Below are 16,182 nucleotides of genomic sequence, written 5' to 3'. Positions count from 1 at the left end.
AGGGGGCGGGAGATTTGAATTGTGATAAAGGTATTCGGACTCTTCACACACAATTTTCTCGTAAACTAATTCTGTTCTTGGCATGAGACAAGTGCTGTGAAGTTTCTGGAATCGTATTTTAACAGTCCACGTCGACTTAGTATTTGCCTTAAGTGTGTTCCTTTAAGATGTACCTTGGATTTCTGTTTATCAGAGTTCGGGAACAAACAGAATTAAACTAAAGCTAAGGAATGAGAAGATGCAGGACATGGCTCTTCTGGTTCCTTGTCCTTAGGCTAGTGCTGTTTGTTCCAAAATACACATTTGAACTAGTCCACCTGTAGTTGGGTAACGATTTAGAAGACAGGGAGAGGCCCCACCCAGATGACCGAAGCGCGACAGCCGATTGCCTCTGCGACTAAAGAAATAGTCCCGCTCAAAAAATAGTGCTTCTAAAACACATGAGTCTCGGTATAAACAAGACTTTTGTATCTTTGATGACTGGTTTGGTAGAGCTCTCGTGATTGGAATGCTACAGCACATGCCAGATCGCACGAGAAAAATAACCCTGTGCCTTCTACAACGCTGCACATCGACTTCTTTTTAGCTTTATTGCAAGGGACAAAAGTACAAAGAGCAACTCTGCATGGCTTTTGCACTGCTTTACATGTGCACGGAACATTAACTACTTGTTTTTCGAGCTTAAAATGGATTTAATCCAATTGAGCTCGTGTGGGCAAATGTCAAAAGTGGCATTGCTGCACACAACAGAGACTTCAAGCTGTCCACAGTCGAGGATGTCTTAAGGGAAAAAATCAAGAACGTAACGGCAGAATACTGGAGGAAGAACATTCACTACATGTTGGACCTGGAGGCAAAGTTCAGACTTGACACATCTGGGAGTGACCATATCCAACCCATCGTCATCGGACTGGGTGAAGATGACACTGAAGAAGGTGACTCCGACTGCAAGCTGTCCAGCATTGAGCCACTCGACGAAGCATAATGATTTCTTATTAACAAAGGAATGGCCCTTATTAGGGCTAACAAAATTTTGCCGGTGGGTTCGCAGAAGCCAACCATCCATCCCATGACCTCTCAAATAAATAAGCAGTTCATTTGATGGCATATTCCTTTTATAGAAAGCTCAATTCTGAAAAAGCAACGTCTTGCTCACATCGTGCTCAATTTAACTACTGCCATGGAAACATGCCTAAATGCTGGCAAATCAAATGCAAACACTATTGTTAACCCTGAATAACTATGTGGGGCCCAAAAGGCTAATGGGCAGCCACAGTTAGCAGCCTGCACGCCAAAGCACATTCATGTGGTTGCGCTGTTTATTTTGATTATCTGGCTCAGGTAAGTAGTGCGAATAAGAGAACAATTATAAAACATCATTAGCTTAGTGAGGCCCAAATGCTCATTCGGGCAGCCATTGCCGAGTTGACGGGCACCTAAAGGCCAATAAATGCTGCCAAGCAATAACAGAAATGCACTTTCAGCTCAGTTTACTCCACAGCACAGTCATTGGTAATTTCATTATGCCACTTGGAACAAATAATAGCTATGCAAGCATAGTGGCATGCCCCTATTAGGCGGCCTGTTTTCAGGTAGTTGTGTTGCCACCGTTTTTCTTTACAGCCTGTTGAGATGAATAATGCCAAAGTGAGAAGGCCTAAAATACTGTATCGAGCAGCGATTATATAGCTTGACGGGCCCCGTGGTGAAATAACAGTAGTTGGGGAACGCTTGAAAAGCACCTTTAGCAGTCTGCACTTCAAAGCACAGTCACGTTGTAGCCATTGTTAGTGAAATAGCAGTAGTCAACGTGAAGTTGACAGTCACTGTTAGCAGCTTGCAGGCCAAAGCACATTCATGTGGTTGCATTGTTTATTTTGGTTATCTAGCTCAGGCAACTAATGAGACTAAAAGAACAGTTATAGGACATTGTTCGCTTAATGAGACTTAAAATACTCATTCGGGCAGCCACTGTGGAGCTCGACGGAACCCTTGGTGAAATAACAGTAGTAGGGCGCATGCTTGAAAGGCATTGTTAGCAGTCTGCACTTCAAGTGCAGTCATGTTGTAGCCATTGTAGGTGAAACAGCAGTAGTCAACATGAAATTGACAGCCACTGTTAGCAGCTTGCATACCAATGCACATTCATGTGGTTCCATTGTTTATTTTGGTTATCTGGCTCAAGCAAGCATTCGAACAAGAGAACAATGGCTCCTTGGTGAGATATCAGTAGTTCGGGGCACGCTTGAAAGGTACCGTTAGCATTCTGCACTTCAAATCACAGTCATGCCATAGCCATTGTCTAATTTGTTTATCTGACTGGGCAAGAAAGGCGAATGCAAGCACAATTATTTATCCTGAATAACTCTGCTAGCTATTTTTGTACCAAAAAATGCTGAATAAAGTAGAATGTGTCTTACTGAGGCATTTTGTTCACTGCATAAGCCGTAGGCTAAGTGATGGCAAGATTCAGACAATGAAATTGGTAAAGTAATAAATGGTCAAAGCTTCAAAAGCTCTTAGTGAACTGTTTTGCAAGGCTTCATTCACTGAAAAATGCCTTTGTAACAATGAAAGCTGAAAGCATCAGACAGTAAATGACACACCACTGCACAATGTTATTCGTGTTGAAAATTTGTGCCACTATATGTGATGGGCAATGAAATTCTCTATTTACTAAGACTGGAAGTGTGAAAAATGCAACAACATAGCAAGGTGCTGTTTCACAATATGGCACCCTTTCATGTGCACTTCTGGCGAGCTGCCACATGCACTGATGCATAAAAATACGAACGGGGGTAACAGGCAAAGTTACTGTGCAACCCACGTGATGCGTTTAACAAAATGTACCTGTAAACTTTTCTGTTGTCATAGGTGATAGAACTTCCTTTTGTGTAAGTTGGTTAATCACATTGTGGCAGCAATGTAAGAAGCAAGGACAGAAAACACAATGAGGAGGCAGATTGAGGAGACAAAGTAGACAAGAGAGAAAAGGCTTTAGATTGAACAGGCCAGCCCTGCAGTTCACAGTACCTGGTGCTTTGAATTAAACGAGTTAATGAAGTTATGGAAAAAGACAGCTGAAAGAAAACTTACAAAAACAAATGCTAATATAAAATAGAAGAACAGAAATAAGGATAAACACAAACATGCATGGAAGCAGGCACATATTCCCACACATGCGCACAAACGTGAAAACTAAGAAAATTTCAGATATGAAGAAATGGGGGAAATAAAAAATATACGCAAACACAAGAAAACATGCACACACATTTACAAACAGACTTGGGTAGTGGTATTAGGAGTCGGCTCACAAGCTGCTGTGCCGGCCTTGTCCTGTTTTATTTTTTATTTTTTTGCACTGTTGCCTTAACACTGTCATAGGAATTTTCAGTAGCAGGATATCACGAGAATTGAAAAGCAGCACAGAGCTGTGTTGTAGGAAAGCATATTGAGCGCTGGCAGCAGACCTTATACGGTATTGTGTCATAGCAGGCGTTCTACAGCTGGCGTCTGCCGTGAGCAAAGAGTCCACACAGCGACGCAAATTTATGCTAAGGTCCCTTGTAAATGCACCAGTTTAATGGTCATACTTTTATACGACTTGGTACTGGGGCTGACAATAAGGAAACAAACACTGTGACCAAACAGCTGACCATTACTAATTCAATGACATTCACTCAAGCAGTCTGTGTTAGTCACTGATTGTTAGCACTAATGAACAGCAATCAATCGACAATGCTTCACAACACGAACGACGCCGCTAGACGCTCGGCTGTCTTATAACACTGCTGGCCACGATCGTTTGCATTGAGCTGGCAGCAATGAACCTTTGCATTGGAGGTTGCTTTTGCAATTTTTTTCTGTTGAGACACTCGTAGGTTTGTTTCATTCACATACGTTTTTCTCATTTCGCCTGATAATGGTTTTTCTCCGTCACTTCACTCCGTCTGACGAAAAACACGACACAGTACATTAACACACCCGCCGTACACAGTCGGTACAGTTGAACCTTGATATATCGAACAGCGCGGTGATCGCGAAATAGTTTGATATAGCCAGAATTCAATACATAAAATCACGTAAAGATTGTGTAAAGAACTTGTACAAATCAATGAATGAACCAATCGTGGCGCAGTAAATACTCACTTGGGGCTTCGCACAAAGTATTTTTTTCTTTGGCTGAAATTGCGCAGCAGTGTAGCCTGCTTCTTATTGGCAGTCACGTGCTTAACCATGGTGTCCTCAACATAGTCTAAACGATCCACAAGCAATAGGCTGGTGCCTTCTGTTGCGCCGCAGTAGTGACGTAGAAGGGCCAAAGCAGCTACAGCCTCAGTTGAAATTGGGAGCGGGGCAAAATCAGCGCTTGTGGGCTCAACCTCGGAAGTGTCTTCGTTTGGTCGCTACTTCCGTTCCTATCTCCATGTTCTGAGTGTCGAGCCCCCTTCTACTCCTCACGACATCCTCAAACAACAAAGAGAGGATTGGAGGCAATATGGATGCCCGCACCCAAATTTAAACAGTCAACAGGCAAGGAGTTGGCGCTGACTTGGAACACGCATGTACCCATACCTACATACAATTAGCCACGTTCACCACAGACTACACACTGACGAATGCCCGTGGTGTGGTGAGTCCCCAACGTTACCACACATCATGTTGATGTGCCAAAACAGGCCGACACATATAAATTTCACACAACTAAAAACGCAATATTTTTACAGGCAGTGGGAGGCGCAGCTTATGAACGAGGGTCAGGATAGCCAACTGACTCTCCTAGACCGCCCAGCAAGCCACTCACACCAGTGGAGCCCTCGTCTAGGGGCCCCAACCATGAGACCTCAAATTTTGTTTTATTCTATAAAGTTTCTCTCTCCTTCTCTCTCTCCACGTCCATAAATCAAAGCATTTTTAAACACTGTAAATAACAAAGTATTAAGTGACGTCTGCTATGGGGGTCCATGAGTGAGTCCAGTGAACGTGTTGTGTCGTGCGTCGTCGTGGAAGCAAACCGCCATTCCTCACAAGACTCGACAGGCGCAGAGCACAGCACCGAGGAGGCGTCAGTGCAGCAAATGCAATGCGTCATTGACGTCAAACTAGCCAAGCCGCCACTTGCGTACGCCGCTACATTTAAATGGTGCCTTCGGTGCAATCGATGTGTGTAGCTATAGTGTGCAAAAGTTGGGAACGCCCATCGCGCCACTACTATCTTCGAGGATGTTGCGGGAAAGCTCGCCGCCTGTCGACAGAGCACACATTGTCTGGGATGGGGGAGTTCAATATATTCATTTTACATCTGACCTCGTTCGAAATAAAAAATTAAAAATGCATGCGATTTTGCAGGTGATATAGACAGTATTCGATACATGCAATAATTTGATATATCCATGTTCGATATATCGAGGCTGGACTGTACCAGACTTTGGCAAACTGCCCTCTTCGTAACTTCACTTTGGAGCAAAACAAAACACCATGGAACAAACACACAGGATGTTTGTAGCGGTGTGTTACCGCGGGATCCTGTTTTCAGACGAAGTGTAGCGCAGTGTCAGCAATGCTCTCTGTAATCTTTCTTCGCCGGATCACGGCTCAGAATAAATGCATGCAGCATAAATGGTGCATCATAAGCTCGCTCGCAATAACACTTCCGGCATGATAGACCACCACAAACAGTTTGGGAATTTACCCTGATGAGGGGCAGATGCTCACGATTGATGTGACCTGGCCCAGTTCAAAGCGCAGGTGGCCATCTTCTCCACCGGTGGGGTCACCGGCCGTCCGACTCATGACGTCAGTCTAGAGTGCCCGCCCATTGGTGGAGGCTCGTGCGCATCTGCCTTTGAGGAGCAAGTGCCTATTTTTTCTAAAGTTGTACCCGACTATAGTTACGTTAAAATCTTGTGAAAGGTTAATCATAACAGTGAAGCTGAATGAATGTCCTCAGACTGTTCAGCTTGTCAAGGAATTTTGCTTGGCAGAGTTTGTCATGAAGGACGCCTGCTGCATTGAAAAAAAAAAATTAATGCAAAAAAATGAGGAGAAGGGCACAGTGCTAATATGCTATTAATTATTTATTTTAGGTGAACCACCATCCACCTGTTTCTGCCTGCTACGCAGAGTCTAAGAACTACAAGTTTTGGCAAGGTAAATGTTTCAGGCAGCCTTCATTTTTAGAGTGCAGCTCTTAGGCGCCTGTTCCTGCGTTGAGCGTTAGCATCCCTCGCCGTAACCGAGGGAACCAGCACAGTGAAGGATGAAAGAGCGAATGCGGAGCACAGTGGGGGAAGAAAGATGGCGACAGCGAAGAGATTGCGAGGAGGAAATAAAGAGGATGGGAGTATGGTAAAAGGGTGAGGAGGAAAGCGGAGTCGAGACACGGTCCACGGCGGTGACCAGGCTTGCGGTGAGCACGTCCACAGGTTACCATATATGGAAAAAAAGAATTGGCATGGGCTTTGAACTTTGCTGCCGCCACTACACAATGCGCTTCATGTGAGCCATGTGTTCTCCTGTTCACACTTTCTTTCTCAACAATGAGCTATGCAACCAGTGGAAATGCTTAATCTGCTGCTGCTGCTAAACGAGCTGCCTGAGCAGAGGCTGAGTGCTGCCGCTGAAGGACCCTGTCATTCAGAATCACGTTCTTTGCCACAATATATTGCAAGTTCAAAACACCTAAACAGCTGCACTCAAAATTCTCTTAGGCGGTGTCGTAATCATTGGCGATCTTCTTTTTTTTTTCACTTTTAGGATGTCATTTTGCTTGACTGTTAAGCCTTTCTTCAACTTGCATCACGTTTCTTTCTCTTTTTTTTTTCCTCACAGATGTTAGGATCAAAACCAAATTTTGGGGAAAGTCTATGGAGATCCTCCCAGTGGGCTCTGTTCACCTCGAGTTGTTGAGGTACAGTGTTGCTCACACTTTTTTGCTTCCTTTGCACTCATTTCTGTTCTGTGGTTTAGCTCTGGAAGTCACTACCAATGGAACAAGGTGACCACATGTGTGCACAACATCTTTAGTGGCCAGCGGTGGGTGGATCAGTATGGGGAAATGACAATCCGAGATCTGACCCATGATGTGACCTGCAAATTGACTTTCGTAAAGGTACAGTTTCTTGCTACGTTTTTTATATATTGCATAACATATCGCAGTTAAGCATTAGCACTGGCACCATTAGCACAGGTGTTGTTTTAACACTCTCGCATAAACGTGCATCTCTGGCTTTTCCACTTGTTTGTGCAGCACTTCCAACACTAATTGACAATGCTTATATTTTATGTGTTTCTTTAGCAAATAATGCTGATGGAGAAAGAGCTTTAGTAATGGGGCTGGTCACAACAGCTATGACTCAATGCAGCTAATCCAAATTTGGTTCAGCTTTCACAGCAATTAAACAGCTTTTGTAGAACTCCTAAATCCATTGGGGTGGCTCACAGACATACATGCATACCAGAGTCAATTAAAATATTTTTGAAGAAACTTTTTTGTTAAAAGATGGTGGAGCACCCAATTACTTGAGTGGGGCTACAACACGAGTCTATATGGTAAACACGAATACTATTACAATTATATGCAAGCATTACAAATGCTTGGTAATACAGTTGAACCTCAATATAATGGTCTTTCTTGCAATGAAAAACTTTGTTATGTTGCAAACTTTGTTGCATCAAAGTTTTAGAGCACGGCTCTTAGGCAGCCGTTCCTGTGGCAAGCGTCGGCGTCAGCATAACTGAGCGAACGAGCAAGCGAGCACAGCGAAAGGTGAAAGTGAACGTGGAGTGGAGCAGGAGATGAGATGCGAGGAGGAAAGCGAGAGCAGGAGGGTGCAGCGGAACCATGAGGCGGAAAGTAGAGGAAGGTATGGCAGAAGCGTGAGAAGGAAAGCGTAGTGCGGCGACAATGGCTACGAGAGTAGCGCGTGTCTTTGAAGTAGTGCTTCGTCTGGAAGGTCCGTTGATGGCCGTTTCTGTGAATCGCTCCCATGTGTTACTTACACGCTGGCTCTTGCGATCTCCAGATCAGCGAAGCGGCCGGGCTGCAATTGGCTCCGTGTGCAATGTGCTGCACGAGACAGATTGTCCGTGCCAGCCAATATATCACGAAATGAAACACGTATAGAGCTGCGCTCAAATTTTGCATTAGGGAGCATCGTAATGGTCTGCTAATTTTTTTTTACTTTCAGTTACACAAATGATGTCACATATTTCTAAAGCTTTCCTGTTCCATTACATTTTACGTACGTGTGTTCGTGAAGATATTACATGCGATCTTAAGAGACACGCCAAGTAAAATGAGCGGCGAGTGTAGTACAGTCACTGAAAACTATCGTGAGCTTCACGCAATGATGCATCGACTTCACAAACTATAAGCCTTTATTTTGCAAACTTTGCACAAGGAAACCCACTTCATGGCGGTGTCATAAAATATGTTATTTTTGCCTGATATAGGCTCAAGAGAACCAACGTTATGTGGCGCTCATAGGTTGATGTGGTTACCAATGCTTGTTTGTGCTCTTGCACGGCATACTTGCACAAAATGTCAGTGGCATTCAGCACTTATGTTGTCGTAGGCATGTTCGTTGATTGACTTCGGAATGGTTGAAAGCATACTCAGTGATATCTCATACATGTCAGCAGTGATATATTTCTTCTCGCCATCTGCTACTTCTTTGATCATCTTGGCTTTAAGTTTCAGGGAAAGCACTTTTCTTTCTTGGGGTGCACCACTAATTTTTGCAGAAAAGTAGTACCAGTACCATGATTAAAAGAGAAAGAGATGACTGTCTTAGCATGTCCTTGCGTTGCAACAAACAAAATCGATGCTACAAAATGGTGTCAAAAGGTCTCTCTGGACTTTGAAGCATCACTTTTGATGTCAAACATCACATGTTATTTAAACATCTGGTCACCACGGAGGGGCAAAATTTTCCTTTTTTTTTTACACCTGTTTTGTTTCTACAAACACCTTCGATATTTTTACTTTACAGGTGGTAGAATTTGCCTAAATTTGATTTTTGTTCTCACAAAAAATTTCATTGCATTGAAACTGTGGTGCAAAACACTGCTAAATTGAGGGAAATAAATAGATGCATTTCAGTGGAAATAAGAAATGGAAACGAAAAATGTTTGTTGAATTGCGAACTTAGTTATATCGAGGTTCGTTATATGAAGGTTTGAGTGTACTGTAATGATTTGGAATTCGATGCTTTCCTTCATACTCATCCCTGAAGCTCAACTTCTGGTAGAGCAGTGTTGTGCGAGAATGTTCCCCACACCCCCTTCTGTCAACATCTGAAACATCTGATCTGTTGCATAATTTTGACTTGTTGTAGGCCAGCTATTGGTCTGACAAGCGCCATGAAGTCTTTGGAACTGTGGTCAACAAGCAGGGAGATGTTATTTGCAACCTCTCAGGGCAGTGGACCGAAGCAATATACTGTGGTGTTGCCCCTGCAGCAAAGTGTGTCTGGAGGCCTGGTAAGGAGACTACGTTATTAGTAAAGGCACAATGTAAGTTGTTATTTTGTGGACACCTAATTTCACCATTTGAGATGCAATTGCTGTTTGCTGCAATGTATATTTAAAGGTAGGGTTTCTTTTAAAGGGACACTGCAGGGGAAGTCAGTACGGGTCTTGAGCAGGCACTGTGTACCATCATTGATGCCCTTGTGAACAGCAGTACTGATGGCCAAGCTACCCGTTGTGGTAGCCCTGCAGCTATGGTGTTGCGCTGCTGAGCTCAAGGTCGTGGGTACGATCTCGGCCACAGCAACTGCATTCGGATGAAGGCGGAGTGCAAAAACGCTTATGTGCCGTGCATTGGGCACACATTAAAGGACTCCAGGTGGTCAAACTTAATCCGGAGCCCCCCACGATGGTGTGTCTTATAATCAGATTGTGGTTTTGGCACGGGAAACACCAGAACATTAATGATGAAGTGTCCAAGGCGTGAATGCCATGCCAGGAGATGGCCTGACTAGTCATAACTTTCCCCATGCTCGCCAATCACACCTCACAAAATAGAAGTTGAACTACAGAAGGACTGACTTATATATTAGAGGGAGACCCTTGTTGATGCAAAAGGGCATGTCGTTTCCACAAGTGGCAAGAGTTTGCTAAATGTTTCGTAAGCGAAGCTCACCACAGTCTAAGTTAAGTGTTTGAACTGTGACCAAACATCTTTCAGTACCGCAAGTTAAGTCATAAGTGGTGATGTTAAGCGCTTCTGTGTGAGAAACATTGCTGGCGGGACATAATAAAGCACATAACAGTGCCAAGGTACTCCTGCAATTGCAGTTTTGAGGGCCCGTATCTTTGCCACCCTTTCAGAAGAAAAATACTCACATTGGCAGTGATCATTCATTGCGAAACATGTTTAAATGGCTAAAAAAGCTCGTTATTTACACTGTATGGGCTTTCTTTCAAACTCTCTGCCAACTTGGGCATTTTCCGCTCTTGTACAAAGAAATGTTTCTTGCCACAGCTTCTTGTCTCGTACTTCTTGTTACAAAAGAACCATGGTTTCTCTTTATGAGGGTGAATAAAATGAAGAGCTTAGATGTGCTCTAGTAACTGGAAACAGTGCATAAATTTTACGAGAGTTGGTAACAGTGTTAGGTTGCCACTCATTGGGCGCACCGAAAAGTAGCACTAAGAAAATGGAATGCCACATGTGGGTTCAACTGCAGCGTAGGGACAGTGGCTTCACTGGTACCATGCGCCAGGAAGGAGCAGCATCTGAGCAGAGATATACCGTTGAAACTTATTGTAAAAAACACCACACTTTAATGCCGCTAATAAGGCCAGGGATTTTCGTCTTGCATAGATGGGCCATGTAACAGCATCATTGTCCAGATGCGTGTGTGGACTGGCACATTAACCTGTCAAAACTCCCTCTCCATTTCTTCAGCAGAAAAACAGTGCATATTAGCAGAAAGAATAAAAACTAAACTTTTCGTTGATTTCATCGTATCTTCAAATATTTAAGTCCTTCATGCACATAATGAAGTTGACAGGCTGAGTTTTTTTATTTTCAAATATAATGTCATTCTTTCTTATTAGTGAGAGATTAGTAACTAGCTTGAGCCAGGTGTTGCCAAGAAATCTGTGATGTGACACGGAGCTGCTGCGTGAATTTGAAAGTGACGTCATTTCTCATCTTTAATTTTCACGTCCTAAGCAGCATACCAAGCCTCGAGTCACTAAGACTGACCTTTTGCTGTTCCAGAGGGGCAATCTGCCAATGTGACTTAATTTGTTAATCTTTTAGTGTGTTTTCTATGATGTTAGTTGTGCCAGCTGTAACAATTCTCTGCCAGGTTATCAAACTAGAACAAAACCGGGGAAAAGAAAGAAAAGAATGCTTATTTTTGTGCAAACGAGAGCTGAACCTGAACCTACTGATATTTTTTTTTTCACTTTGGAGCAAAATCAAAGAGAAAGAACAACGGTTTTTGGTTCAGTTACGTTGACCACCTTCTCCAGAGCTTTTCGTTCATGCATTGCCTGTACTTGTGGCACAACTATGCTACCTCATTTGTAAATACACACGAGCTTGCTGCCATTTTAGAAGTGGAAGCACTGTTAGTACAGTTTTCAATGTGTCCCATCCAGAGGTGGGCAGGTTAGTAGTACTTTTGAGCATTTGAAGTTGGTGACCATCAGATAGTCCTCCTGTGGCAAGAGACTTGCATCTTGAACCTCGACATAACAAAATTGTACGTACATACAGAGAAAAACTGTTAAATCGTAAATTTAATTAATTTCAGTCTCAGCAGTAAAAATAATTTCACAAATTCCTAGAGCATTCCTGGTGGATAGTATCGTATCAGTAATCATCATCATTCTGTAATAACTTACAAATTGCAAGAAGGTCAGGCCATAATAGCGGGGTTATGAGCGTCAGCGCACGCGGTGCAGATCGCACCGAGAGCAATGCATTGGTGTGATTCATGGCACCAGAGATTGGTGTTTTGTGTAGTGCAGCACCGTAAATTGTGGATGCCATAGCTGACCGCCCTTAGTGCCCGCAGCCATTATCAGATGGCACCCTCAAATTAAAAGAACAAAAGTGCAAAAAGATACAGATATTTCCTAGGGTTGAGGATTGGGCGAGTTGAAATTGCATTCTAAAACTGGTACAGTGCAACAATTTGCGCTGTGCCAGTTTTAGAATAAAGATATTCATTCTGATACTCATTCATTCTTCACCTGAAAGGCGAAGCATCGATTGTGTTGTAGCCAGGAAGGAAGAGCAAAACGGCCAGACTAGGAGTCACATACGCACACATTTAATGGTCTCTCAGACGTGTTCTATCTCTAGAAGAAGAGCACGCGCTGCCAGACCGCCGACCACGCGCAGTCACGGGGAACTATGTCTCCCTGCTTTCACTAGATGGCAGCATATACAACATCTCCCCAACAGAGCAAGCGAAGTTCGCTGCAGCAGGCGGCTTCACGCACCTCCCACTTCTAGTATGCATGTGGAAAGTGTCTTGGTAACACGAACGAGCGTCTGCTACACCGTCACTGATACAAACACTTTCTGCGTTGGTTTTAGCAGGGGAATAGCGAACTAGCTGGGTCCTGTTCCTGCGTACAGCACCAGTGTCGGTGTTAACCCAGTAGGACCGAGGCTCATCGGCTGGGGCTTGTACTGTCGCTTTGCACTTGAGGTCTGTCAACCAGACGTCGTCTCCGTAGAATAGCTCCGGCAGGTCGCGGACTCTGTGACGTCTGTCGAAGTCTTTCCTTTGACGTTTCCGGTACTGTACCTCGAACTTCCGAAGGCTTTCTTGATCCGGCAGTTGGGGTGTCAGCTTGCTGGAACTAAGAGGAAGCTTGGTTCTTAGCCGACGGCCCATCAGTAGTTCTGCAGGATACCCATTCTTCAAAGGAGTCAACAACCAGCCGTGGTTGCTCAGTGGCTATGGTGTTAGGCTGCTGAGCACGAGGTCGCTAGATTGAATCCCGGCCACGGCGGCTGCATTTCGATGGGGGCGAAATGCGAAAAACACCCGTGTACTTAGATTTAGGTGCATGTTAAAGAACCCCACGTGGTCGAAATTTCCGGAGTCTTTCACTACGGCGTGCCTCATAATCGGAAAGTGGTTTTGGCACATAAAACCCCATAATTAAAGGAGTCAATCTGTAAGCTAGAAGCATCAAGTAAGGGTCTTTCGCCTTTGCCATGGAAGTCTTGATTATTTTTACCGTAGCCTCAGCAAGTCCATTGCTCTGAGGATAGTGAGGGCTAGAGGTAATGTGCTTGAAGGTGTAGTCCTGAGCGAAGAGTGAAAACTCAGTCGACGAAAACTGCGGGCCGTTGTCGGAAACCACTTCCTCAGGAATCCCGTGGCATGCAAAAGGTGACTTGCAGTGGTCGACTACAGCTGCTGACGTAAGCTTCTCGAGCCGAGCCAGTTCAGGGTACCTTGAATAATAATCTGTTGCTATCAACCACCACTGGCTCTTATAGTGAAACAAGTCCATTGCAATGCATTGCTAGGGTCTTTCTGGAAATTCGGAACCTTTTAGTGGCATTTTCCTGTTACTTGTTTCGACGCATTGCTGACATTGCTTCACCAGGGACGTGACATCAGCTCCTATAGTGGGCCACCAGACACAATCTCTGGCTTGAGCAAGTGTCTTTGTTATGTCAAAGTGTCCTTCATGTAAGAGTCGTAGGACTTCGTTTTGGCAAGAGGCCAGGACGACAACTCGAGTAGCATAAAGGAGTAAATCGTTCTCCAGAGTGAGCTGGTGTCTATGCTCGTAGAAGGGTTTTAGGTCCACTGGTAAATCTTGCCTGGAGGGCCACTTTTTTTTTTTTGCTCCACCGGAAAAGTCGTGCACAAACAGGGTCTGTTTGTTGGGATGCCTTTAACCATTGAAGGCAGTGCTCCTTTGTGGGAAAAGAGGTTTTTAAAGAGCATACAAAAGCTTACACATTTTCTTCGAGCTCGGTGTATTCTATTTTTTGGAGAGGCGCTCTGGAAAGAGTGTCTGCGGCTAGAAGGTCTTTGCTTGGAGGGTATGCAATCTCGTACTGGTATCGCATCATTCTCATCTTTAGCCTCTGTAATCTGGGTGTCAGGTCATCAAGGCTCTTCGATGTGAAGATGGGAACCAATGGCTTATGGTCCGTCTCCAGCTTGAATAGCTTGCTGACAAGGTAATCGTTGAATTTGTCACATGCCCAGACTAAAGCAAGAGCCTCTTTCTCGATTTGAGCGTAACGCTTCTCGGTCTCTCAGAGTAATCGTGAAGCATAAGCGATAACAGAAAACTTACCATTAGTTTGCTTCTGCTAGATTAATGCACCAAGTTCGAAGAACAATGCATCTGCAGTGACGATTGTTTCTCTCGATGAATTGTGCACTCCAAGGACAGGGCGAGACGAGAGCACCGACTTCCATTTGTTGAATGCTGGCTGTTGTGGAGCATCCCAAGCAAACTCTTGCTTCTTTGACAGTAAAAGATTAAGGGGTAGCAGGAATTCAGAGAGATAGGGAATGAATCTAGCGAGGTATGTTGCCATTTCGAGAATTCTCTGCAGCTCGGTCCTGTTTCTTGGGCTCTCCATTTTCATAACAACTTCAACTTTCTTTCCGTCGGGTCGTATTCCGACTTGGTCTAGCCAGTGTCCAAGGAACGTGAGGCGCTGTACATTAAACAAGCATTTAATTTCATTCAATGTCACTCCAGCCTTGACGAGGAGCTGCAGCACATTTCTGAGTGTCTCATTGTGCTCATGCTCATTCGAACCCCAGATAAGGATATTGTCCATGTGACAGACAACCCTACTGATGCCTTGCAAAATGCACGACATCTGTTTCTGGGAGTGTTCAGGAGCAGACGCAATTCCAAAAGGCAACCGGTTGAAATAGAAGCCTCCAAAAGGTGAGGTGAACGTGGTGAGATTTTTAGAACCTCCACAAAGTGGAATTTGCCAAAATCCAGAGTTAGCGTCCAGTTTGGAGAACACTTTAGCTCCATGAAGAAGTCCGAGAGTGTGCTCCACGGAAGGGATAGGATGCCATTCTCTCAGAACGTGGCGGTTCAGTTCTGTGAAGTCCACGCAGATTCTCACGTCTCCGGAGGGCTTTGGGATGACTACCATTAGTGCACACCACTCAGTTGGCTCGTCAACAGGTGATATGACGCCGAGTTGCTGCATTCTTTGTAGTTCCAACTTTGTCCTTTCGTATAAAGGAATCGGGATGCTCCTTGGAGAGCTGAGCGCGAAAAGTTTCGCTTCTGCTTGCAGCTGAATTCGGTGTTCCTTGTGCAGCTTTTCCCTGGAACAACAGTGGAAATTCTTCTTTCGGATTCACTTTCACAGCAATAGCATTTACAAATGTCAACATCCGGAGTTCTTTGATCGCTGGCTTGCCTAGCAACGAAGTGCGGACCTCATCTAAGACGTAGACATCCTGAGTTGCCATACGTTCGCGGTAGATGAGCTCGAGTTGTGCCACTCCTGCAGCTGGAAGAAGCTTTCCGTCTAGGCCATGTAGCTGGCGTGGAGGAGCTAAGAGAAAAGATCTGACCTTGGGCGTCTGGAATACTTGCTTTGGGACGACTGTTTTGTCGGCGCCAGTGTCAATTTTGAAATCTACTGGCTGACCTTGAACCAAGAGCGTTGCCTCCCACGTTCCAGCATCCAACGTCTTGATTACTCCGAGGAATCCTGCTTCTAAATTGACTTGTTGCATTTTGACACAATCGAGGTGCCGCGACATGCATACAGAGGCCCTTTTTCCGGCAATTCCTGCAGACTTCAGAGTGTGCTGGCCACAGAGTCTGAGGGCGATGCTCTTGACCGCACCATCGGCATGGTTTCTGCATGCTGTTTTTACCGGAAGATGAAGATGGCTTGTTTGCCCCACGTGAATAGCTGCCGCTTTTGTTCTGTTTCGAAGTACTAGTGGAATGGGGACCGGACGCAACTTTGTTCACACATGGCACTTCTTGGTGGAGCTCGACTTGTTGCTGACAGACGCTCTCGATCTGGGGCGGTATTCTGTAAGAGTCCACCTAGTGGACTGTCCATTTTGGCCGCAGCTGATTGGCTAGGGCCGCTCGTCTCCTCCTTGCTCGTACAGCTGCAGCCAATCAGCAGCGGCCGAAATGGACAGTCTACTAGGTGGACTCTTACAGAATACCCCCCCGGCG

At 44.7% G+C, this 16,182-nt stretch overlaps 1 protein-coding gene across 6 annotated transcripts in view; it reads left to right on the top strand.

Moving 5' to 3' along the window:
- Positions 1-16,182, top strand: part of LOC142566709 (oxysterol-binding protein-related protein 6-like) — a 147,555-nt gene that overhangs the window by 114,948 nt on the left and 16,425 nt on the right. For all 6 annotated transcript variants that reach the window (XM_075677557.1, XM_075677575.1, XM_075677565.1 and 3 more), the window contains 4 exons: positions 6,087-6,150; positions 6,832-6,910; positions 6,970-7,111; positions 9,339-9,483. In XM_075677557.1, coding sequence (XP_075533672.1) covers positions 6,087-6,150; positions 6,832-6,910; positions 6,970-7,111; positions 9,339-9,483 — 430 coding nt within the window. The remainder of the gene's footprint in view (positions 1-6,086; positions 6,151-6,831; positions 6,911-6,969; positions 7,112-9,338; positions 9,484-16,182) is intronic.

The sequence above is a fragment of the Dermacentor variabilis genome, chromosome 1, assembly GCF_050947875.1.
Source record: "Dermacentor variabilis isolate Ectoservices chromosome 1, ASM5094787v1, whole genome shotgun sequence".
In the NCBI taxonomy this organism is placed as follows: domain Eukaryota; kingdom Metazoa; phylum Arthropoda; class Arachnida; order Ixodida; family Ixodidae; genus Dermacentor; species Dermacentor variabilis.
The sequence above is the reverse complement of the archived record's forward strand: the minus strand, read 5'-3'. Positions and strand labels throughout refer to the sequence as shown.